This window comes from Schistocerca americana, chromosome 8 (assembly GCF_021461395.2).
Source record: "Schistocerca americana isolate TAMUIC-IGC-003095 chromosome 8, iqSchAmer2.1, whole genome shotgun sequence".
Taxonomy (NCBI): Eukaryota; Metazoa; Arthropoda; class Insecta; order Orthoptera; family Acrididae; genus Schistocerca; species Schistocerca americana.
In genome coordinates this window covers 323,216,466-323,226,836 of record NC_060126.1, presented here as the reverse complement: position 1 = coordinate 323,226,836, position 10,371 = coordinate 323,216,466, and the positions used below count along the sequence as shown (strand labels likewise).

General features: G+C 39.5%; 1 protein-coding gene across 1 annotated transcript; it reads right to left on the bottom strand.

The window, feature by feature from the left end:
* Positions 1-6,476: 6,476 nt before the first annotated feature.
* LOC124545805 lies at positions 6,477-7,046 on the bottom strand. Its single transcript, XM_047124751.1, has one exon. It carries the CDS (start codon positions 7,044-7,046, stop codon positions 6,477-6,479), a length of 570 nt encoding a protein of 189 aa, XP_046980707.1.
* Positions 7,047-10,371: the final 3,325 nt, after the last annotated feature.

Here is a 10,371-nt window from a genome sequence, read left to right as displayed (position 1 = left end):
GGGCTGCAGATTCCAATGACGAATAGAGTGGGCGATCGTTGCCGCCGCGTTCCCAGCCGAGGAAGAAGCAGCAGTGGGGCCGGCCTACAGCTCCCAGCGGAGCAGCGCAGAGTCAACGAGGACGGTGGCCATTGAGTCGGCTGCTGGCGCAGCCATCCTGACGAAATCGGAACTCTACAGCTGGCGAACAAGGCCGGCTCGACACAGCGTTGCGTTGCACACGTCGCTGGAGCAGTGGCCTCAGCAATGCGGGGCCTGTGACGCGGACCGAGGTGAACGAAGTTCTGTAGTGGAAACGAATAAATCATTAGCAAAGCTCGGACGAGTTTTAATACAGTATATCCTGGCATGCATCCACAACAGTATACTTCACTGCGTTCTTGTGGTGTTAAAGACTTGAAAGCAGATTAGATTGCTTTTCGATAACTTCGTACTTGATACACTCTTTTGTGTACACATGATAAATTTTTTCATCTAGTACTCTTCTGTATTGTATGGTGATAGTCTATATTTGTTTACCTTGATACCTGTTCCTCCAACATAAAAGAATTGATCTTTATGTGGTTTATCTTTGGCGATGATGTAGATTATATCATTCAAATTATATTTTATATATTTAGTAGTTTACATGTCTTAATTTTTTACTCTTTGCTTTCTCTTCTTTTAGTTGCAGAACAAATTGTTTTTGTTCTTTTTCATTGATGATTTATTTTCAAATTCTGTATCTGATTGTTCTTTTCTTATTGAGATTCAGTAGTTTCATATTCTTTCAAATATTTCAAATAATCATTAAATATATCTTCAATAGCAATACCACCTTTCAATTTCACTAGCAACATGTTTTAAACTAATTACAAATTTCTTGAAGTTTTTAATTGACAATAAAATCCACATTTTTGGACTAAAATAATAGGAGCTACTGTTTTTTCTTCATTCTGAATATCTTCGTATTCTAAAGCCAGCGGATTATCAAATTTTATTTAGTGTACGCTAAGTTGTGACTTTTTTAATGATTTCATATAATTTGACTTAATTTGAATATTTTTTCAGGCCTTCCACCCAGAAGACATATCTTCCATAGTGAATTAAGCACAAAGTATCATAAGTAATCAATAAATTTTTGTTCAAATAAAGAAACTATAAATCTTTAAACCAACTGTCTAAATTTAGTTGGTAATTGTTCTTCTGAATAAATTCAAATGTATTGATCATATTGTGCTTCAGCAATAGATGTAGGAAAAGGTGACAGCCATTGTTGTCTTTGGGCAGCATCCATTATTAAGCCTGCATTAGCTGGCGCTGGTTCCATTTAAAGAAAACAATTTTATTAGAATTTTTATTTTTACTAATGAAAATTTTTGTGTATAAATGTGTCATACAATACAAATTAGAAAATTAGCGCTTTTTATATTTTATATCCATATGTTATTCTAATGATGATGTATATTCATTCATAGACTAATTAACTGGCAAGAATGTGAATTATTTATACAGTCTAAATGCAATGCATACAATAAAAACAGATGTAACTTAACTTTTTAGTTTTCCAGGGTCTGGCTTCCCAGACCTAATATTTCCATAAAACTCAGACAGTTTTATATTTCTCTAATTAAAAATATTTCTTTTATTTCTTTATAAATGGTGAGCTTAAGAGAAAGCAAATTAAAAGCTAGAGCAAAGCGGCTAGGAATAAAAGGATACTGTTAAGTGTTAATTATTTTCTGTGTCTTGTACTACGTTATGCAAGGTGTTCTTATATATGTTCCATGTTCCATACAATAATGCTGAAGTAGTTACTCTGTGTCATTCAGCTGTTTTCTAATTCAAGCTTGCTGTTGTGCTGTCCATAAATGAATGATATATCAAAGTGTTCTCCTTTATATACCACAAAATGGTTACTTCTCTTTAAAACAAGAATTTATCAACAAGTTATGGCCCAGAACAAATCTATAAGCTTGCCCAGATAAACACAAGTACAAAACTGGATATGTAACTATTCGTCTGTAATTTTTAAAGGAGTGCACAAACAGGTCAGTGACGCATTGCAAATCAGTAAATAGTCAGTGTAGCACCAATCGGCAAATTAGTGTCTGAAAATTAAAGTCGAGAAAGTTAGTTAATCGTCAAAATACAGTCAGAAAAGTCAGTTACATGTATTAACTTCAGAGAGAGTAGAGTTTCAACCCATTACCAATGGATTCTATCAAGTCACAAGTGGAAGTTTTGGCAGAGGATCATCACGGAAATGTTAACTACGTTTCTTGGCGATTTATACTAGATTTTATATTAAAGTCAAAGAAATTGTGTTCAATAGCAATGGAGAGGAAATTAAACTGACAAGAGGAGAAACTAATCAAAATGTAAAAGCTTGAATTGAGAAAGATCTTGAGGCACAGATTTTTATAGGTTTAAATGTCAGTGGCAGCATAGCCAGGAAAATAGCAAATTGCAAGTCTGCTAGCCAAGTGATTAAAAAATCAGAAATGCTATATGGTAAGAAATCAGAATTGACAACTGAAGGCTCACAGAGAAATTTCTTGAGTTCCAAATACAATACGAGTAAGTCAGCTATTCAAAACTGTATGCATATTGTAACAAGTCCAATTTATGTATCCCGCTCGATCGGGATCTGATAGCAGCCCAAATAATAATTAATTAATGTGACCGTGTACCTAATGGGGCTGGCAATCGGAATGGACTGCTGCGGAGTTGTTACATTCCATTTTGTCCTTCTCAAATGCTGTAATAATGAAATGTCTGGTGACAAGAAGAACGCCAACACAGCTTTACTAATCAAGACCTACATTCGTCTCAAAAACACAAGAAAAAGGAGACAGCCACTGCCTTCGTCATACATATTAATTACGGCTAATCTCAGCACAGGTTTCTTCATTATTCATAATCGTCACATGCTAAATACAATCACTGCAATCCAAATGATGCCGGCGCGGTAGACGCGAAACCACAAATATCGGCACAGAAATATCACTGATCACTCTTGTAATTGTACTTCTTCACTTTCCCGTATTATTCTAACACAAAGGGGTTAAACCGCGGCGATGGCCACTCCCTTTGTTGGTAAGCCTTGTATCACAGCAACCGGCCTCCACACGGCTCGGCCCGCAACCTGGGAACTGCCTCAACTCACTCTCGCTCTCGCAACCCGACACTATCGATTGTTTGCCCTATCGACCTGTGCCGAGTGCAAACTTATAGTAAGGTCCTACGGACCCCTTACATCCCCGCCCTCGAAAACTTCTTTGGAGCCACTGGCGTAAAAGAACCGGCAAGGGAATTAGACATTGCTACATCTGAACAAAACACATAGTGTAAATAATTAATGAAATTACAATTCACCAAACAATCCCTCGACTCCGGTAGTGGGCTGCCTCCACAATAATATTCTACAAAAGGTTATTACATCTCATAAACATGGCATTGTCCAAATTACAATTTTTATATCAAACAGCAATAGTCCTCTATAGTCCAATATTGAATGAAACACACAACATTCAATCAAAAATTATTACTTGAAAACATGACATATGAACTATTATACTACAAATTAGTTGTTACAAGTTTTATACCCATTCTCAGGTAATCGTCGATATGAAATATGCAATTCTAGTTATAATACATCAGAAAACACAATGTAAATAAACATTTCCCTTTTTCACATGTCCGTTTAACAACTAAATGTTCTAAACATGTCCTACCCAACTACATCAAGGAGCTTGAACACTCTCATTTCAGACATTTGCCCTAATCGAGTTCCCCTTCCTCATCTGGGTTATTCCTGTTCTCGTGTGAGTAGTACCTTTTTATGTTTTCCACATGTTCCTTACCATGCACTCTCTTTGTCCGTGCATATTCCAACTCCACAGTGTTAGGATGACCAATTTTAGTAATCCTGTACAGTCCGTTATAGACATGGTTAAATTTATGTATTTCAGAGTTTATTTTCTTTGATTTTGCATGAACCTTTACTTGTACCAAGTCTCCCACTCGGTAAGTTATCGGTTTCACTAGCTTGTCGTGTCTTTCCTGTCTTTTCCTAGCCTTCTCCTTCATACTTAATTCCACTAGCTCCAATTTCCTTTCCCAAGTCATTGAACTTCCTGGTGGGTAGACTAACAACTCATGAAAAACACTGTCGGGTTCTTGATTGAGCAATACTTCACATGTGCAAACCCTGTAGAATCATGTGGGAGGTAATTCCTGACCCGCTCAAATTCTTCCAGATATTCTTTCCATGAACCATGCTTCCTATGACAGTATGTTCGGCATAAACGGTTCAATTCCTTCATTGTTCGTTCTGCTGGGTTAGAAGCTGGCCTATATTTATAAATGGCAATTTGCTCTATTCGGTGCTCATTTAGCATCGCTGTCCACTCCTTTGATCTAAATTGTGATCCATTATCACTCAAATTTCGCTTAGGAATACACACCTTTTGAAAATAGTCTTTCTCAAAATGGTTAATGATGGCTCTACTAGTGGCCTTCTTCAACGGGTAGAATTTTATGTACTTGGAAACCAGTTCTTCCACTACTAACATTTGTGTGTAATTCCCTCGTGAGGCAGGAAGTGGCCCAAAGAGATCCACTGCAACTATGCCCTTAATTGCTGTTGGTACAATTGGATGCATATATCCTTTGTGCTGTACTGTAGTCGTTTTAGATTTTTGACAGGTGTCACATGTACTCAGTATCTTACGTATACGCCTTCCCATGTTGTTAAATGCACAATCTAACTTCAACTTTTCCAGACACTTCTTCGGTCCATAATGCGCATTACTATAGTCCGTATACCAAATTAATTTTTCTACTACATGCTCAGGCACACAGAGTTTCCAGTTCTCCTCACTGTCCTTGTTTCTTTTATAAAGTATCCCATTATGAATATAATAAAATATGCGAATTCTTTCCTCTCCTGCACACCTGTATTTGTTTTTAATTGGCTTTAATTTCTCGTCCTCGTTCTGTTCCCTGCGCACATTCTTTAGGAACTTCCTTATGAATTCTTCGTATTGTACTCCCTTCATCAGGTTAATTCTAACTCCTTCTCCTTCTGGCCTGTCCACCAACATTCCTCTCGAGTCGGCTGGTAATCTTGACAAAGCATCAGGTATTATATGTGTTGCTCCTGGTTCATAAATTATCTCAAAGTCATAGTCCTGTAATGCCAGGACCCATAGCATTAGTCTGCTATGCCTCAACTTGCTTGTGGTCAGAAATGTAAGGGCCTTATGGTTAGTCACTACTTTCACATGACTCCTGGCCAAATAATACCGGAAACGCTTAAATCCCCACACAATTGCCAATGCCTCCTTTTCAGTAATCGAATATTTCCTCTCCCAAGCATTTAAACTTCTGCTACCGAATGCTATTGTTCTTACACTCTCACCATTTCCGCTCCTCTCCATTTGGTACAAATGTATTCCTAGTCCATAGTCAGAGCTGTCTGCTCCTAAATAAAAATCCTTGGAAAAATCCGGGTGGTACAATATGTCTGCACTATATAGTGCTTCCTTGATATTCTCAAACTCGGTTTGGCACTCTGCACTCCAATGCCACGGCATCCTCGCCTTGGTCAGTTCCCTCATACTCGGGGCATTAAGTACAGATCCTTTGACAAATTTTCTATAAAATTCACAAACCCCAAAGAATGCTCGCAACTGCTTCTTACTATGGGGGGTCGGAAAATTTTTAATAGCCTCCATTTTACTAGGATCAGGATAGATACCCTCCTTGGATATTATATGGCCCAGGAATTTTATCTTTGATTTGCCAAATTCCGACTTGTCCGGGTTTACAGTTACCCCTGCGGTTTCAAAAGCTGCCAAGATTGCATCCAATCTATTCAAATGTTCTTCCCATGATTATCTTGCTATCAAGAGGACATCCACGTAGACGGAGACCTTTTTAAGTAACTCCTCACCTAGTATCTTATCCATCGCTCTTATGAATTCAGACACTGACACATTAAGCCCAAATGGCAACACTCTAAATTGATAGCACCTCCCTCCATAAGTAAATGCTGTATACTGGCAGGACTCTTCGGCCAATGGTATTTGCCAGTAACCAGCAGTTAAGTCGATACTACTAAGCACCTTTGCTCCTCGGAATTTTTGAATCAGTTCTTCTATAGTCTCAGGTTTGTCCCGCTCCGGCTCGATGATTTTGTTCACTGTTCGTGCATCCAAAACTATCCTCACCTTTCCATCCTTCTTATCAACAACAAATAGGGGGTTCTTATATTGACTGTTGGCCCTTTCTATAACACCAAGGTCCATCATCCTCTGTATCTCTTCATCTACTGCTCTTCGTTTCGCTTGGGGAATGGAATACTGTTTTATATTGAACGGTTTATGGTTCTTTATCTTTAGCTTACACTCCACCCCTTTCATGATACCTGGCCGTTGAGAAAATACTTTACAACGCCTGTATAATATGGTGGCTAATTTCTTCTTAGTCCCCTAATCTAGGTGTGTCATCTCCTCCAACTTTTTACTGATCTTATCCTCTTTATGTCTATCCTCTCGTGCTAATCCCTCAAGATATATCAACACTTCTTCTCCTAGTTCCTCTTCCCTGTATCGCATGGTGGGTTCCTCTTCATGACACAAATTTATTCTTCTGAATTCCTCCTCTTCTTCGATTGCACTCCCCTCAGCAAACTTTAACCTCTTCTCTTCTCCATTTCTTCCTTCGACCTTGATAGTACCTTCATCAAAACTCACTACTGCATCAACTTCATTCAACCAATTTATCCCCAAAATAATTGATGTGTTCAATCTGGCCATCACCAAAAATGTTGCTTCGTATTCTTCTCCCTCTATCTCGAAGGTAATCAACACTTGTTCCTTAATAGGTTTACTCCTCGCACCCAAAGCGTTCACAATTCTCACTCCACTCACCGGGAAACTAGGCAAGCTAATATTTGCTTTTAGTATCTGTTCATATAACCTTTTGGATACTGCACATGCTTCACTTCCTGTATCGACTAATGCCTCGATATTCAGTCCACATAGCTTGATCCCTATCATGGGTAGCATGGGTTCCTTGGGGATCCCACTTCCTTCCTCCAGTAGATCTTCTCTCAAATCTCCACCATTGTCGTGTCTTAATAGGTTTACTCTGGTCCTGGTAGCTCTCACTCCTGACCGGACCTCATCTGGAGTGTCATTCAGTTTTCCGGTCTCTCCACCTCTTCTATATGCACTGTGTCATTCATCCGCCTATCCCATCCTCTCTCATGATCTCTTGGTTCTTCACTCTTTCTCCAATCATTTCTCCATTGCCGTTCACCACCATGGTTCCTATACCTATGGCCACCACCTCTTCCTCTATAGTTAGACGAATTACCAAAATGATTCCTTGGATCATTACCTCCCCCTCGGTTTTGATCATTAGCTTGATTGTGTTCCTGTGATCGAACGGATTCCATCAAGGCCTCCCTATCTTTAATTAGGCTCCCGGATACAGTTTCTTGCATTCTCCGGCTCATTCTTCTTTTTATCGCCGATATCATTACGTCATCACTCAGGGGTTGTTCCAAGGTCTCGTTCAATTCCCACAAATGTTCGGCAAACTCTCTCAACGTTCCTCTCCATGTACTAAGTGACTTGCGGTGGAGTAGGTCCTCAATTGCTGCACACTGATGACTTTTGGACCAGTATTTCTTCAAGAATTCCTCTTCAAACTGATCATAACTAGTAGTCCCTTCCTTCTTCCTGACTCCCCAAGTGAAGGCCTCACCTTCCATTCTATCTATTGCAAATTGAATCTTGTCTGAGTCTTTAAGATGTGCTGGGAAAACTCCTTTTAACCATTTCATAAATATCATTGGGTGCAACCCTCCTTTCGGTCTAAATTTCTGCCCTGTATTATTTTGGACGTACCGATTATCACTGCTTATCAAGGTAACGACTCTACCTTCCCCAACACTTAAAGTGGCATTGCTAATTCGTTTATCGATTTCTTCTGTCTTGCTCTCCAATTGCTGCACTCCATGTTGTAATTGCCTGACCTCCATTGCAACCTTTCTTGTTATCGTCTTCTCGTTGCACGGCTATAGCATTTCTCAGATTGACAGCCAGTTGGTTTTGCCTATCTCCTATCCCCTTAACCGCATCATTGCATTGTTTCTGCCTCTGCGTCACCTCGGCGATTCGATGATTGCAATTTGTTTCCACTTCGTTGATTCTTTCTCCCAATTCGGCTTTCGTTTCTTCAATATCGTCTTCCATCTTTTTTGTTAACTTTCCTTCCATCTTCTCCACGTCTCCCTGGACTTGGTCTATGCTCTTCTGTAGCTTCCTCTCTCTCTCGTCGATGTCCATCTTCAGTCGTTCTTGTAACTCCTGCATTTCCTTCTTCAGATTACATTCTATCTTCCTTTCCGATGTTTTGAGCTCTTGTGTTAGAGTTTCCTTAAACGACTTTTCTAAGCTTTCTCTAGTTTCTTGTAAACCCTTCTCTAATAATGCGTTAGTTTCTTGTAAAACTTTCTCTAACGATTCGCGGAATATTCTTCCCTCTTCTCTAGTTTCTTGTAAATCTTCCTTTAGTGATTCTCTTGTTTCTTGTAAACCCTTCTCTAATGATGCGTTATTTTCTTGTAAACCCTTTAGTGATTCTCTTGTTTCTTGTAAACCTTTCTCTAATGATTCTCGTAAATCTTCCTTTAGTGATGCGTTAGTCTTCTTTATCAAGTCTACCAACGTCAACCACCTATCGGCATCCTCTGAAACTGACTTATTTCTCGTCGTTTGTCCCGGTGTCTTGGGATAACTAGTTGAATGTGCTAATGGGCTATCTAATGACACTCCATAATCACTGATTCCCGAATCCTCTCTGTCTTCCTGTCCTATCCCTTTCCTTTCAACTACTGCCTCACAAACCTGCTTATCTTCAGTAGACATGTTTGGTTTATTTGTAATGCACAGGCAAGTAACACAAAATAACCTCTAGTAACCCAAAATACTCCTAATTACCATGAAACTAACCAAACAGTACCTGCAGTATTTTCAGTTAATCCCAAAATTGATACAATACGTATGAATACCGAACATAACAACTCTCAAAACCTAATAACTTCAAATATCAATTCTCACATACACAGCTTATGTAAAATGTTCTAAACAAGATAAATCACACCACTCATAAAATCTATAAATGTAAAATCCCCAAAAACAATGACCATATCTGTATAATTACCATTTAGACAGCGCAGTATGCATAAATAAGTATGCTATATTTCAGAGTATGTTTCGCAAACTTTTCGGAAATTACTGTAATTGGGCACTTTTCCTAATGTGAAATTCCGTTTACCATTGTTCATTTACCGTGAAAACAGTACACTGCAATTTAATATTATGCTAACCAGTCGCCTCCACTCACCAACTGACGTTACCACGAGTCGCGATGTTTTGACGTTTGAAGTGGGCGTAGCGCTGTACTGCTGCCGGAGCCGCGTGAAGTCGCGCTGAAGATCTGTGGCGAGTCGTCGTAGTTCTCCGTCGGTCGCTCCGTGGCGCTGCAGGGGGGCGTAGTTTGTAGTTCGGCCGCTAGATGCCGGGTCGGCGCTCGATGTCTCGGAGTCGCTGAAGACCGTCGGTGTACTGCCTCTGTGCTTGACCTACTCCTTGCACAGGTAGTTGGGATGACGTGTGAAATCACCTCGCGGATCGAAGCTCTTTGGCGCAACTGTTACACGGGTCTGCGTGACGTCACTCAACAATTGCGTCGCCCCACGAATTGTCGTCCACATAACAGTTTATGGGTCCACAAGAAGCTGTCCGATTTTCACTGTTCAAAGAGCAATTTCAGTCAAAATATTACCACTAAACACTTCTTTAAAACTTTCGTGACGAGTTCTTGGCTCGTTTTGCTATTTTAATGTTCACATGTGTCTTTCTTTAGTGTTCACTTTTCACAGTTTTTCACGCGGATTTACGCGTTTGCACATTATAACACAGTTTATTGACACTATTATTCTTATCAAATATGGCGAGAAGAAACAGTTTAGTCACAATCGTAAGATATTATTACTTCGTATTGTTCAAAAATGCACTGATTCTTGTCGCGATTTTAAAGTTTATGCTCTGTCCCGATCCAACATTGAAAAATATTTTCTCGCGTTACCTATTGTTCTTTACGATTCGTCCGAAAATTGTACTTGTCCTTTCACGGTAAGCCAAGGGTGTAACAAGTCCGATTTATGTATCCCGCTCGATCGGGATCCGATAGCAGCCCAAAAAATAATTAATTAATGTGACTGTGTACCTAATGGGGCTGGCAATCGGAATGGACTGCTGCGGAGTTGTTACATTCCATTTTGTCCTTCTCAAATGCTGTAATAATGAAATG

Coding starts and splice junctions, on each gene's coding strand:
- LOC124545805 (XM_047124751.1), bottom strand. CDS start 7,046: ATGATAGGGATCAAGCTATGTGGACTGAATATCGAGGCATTAGTCGAT.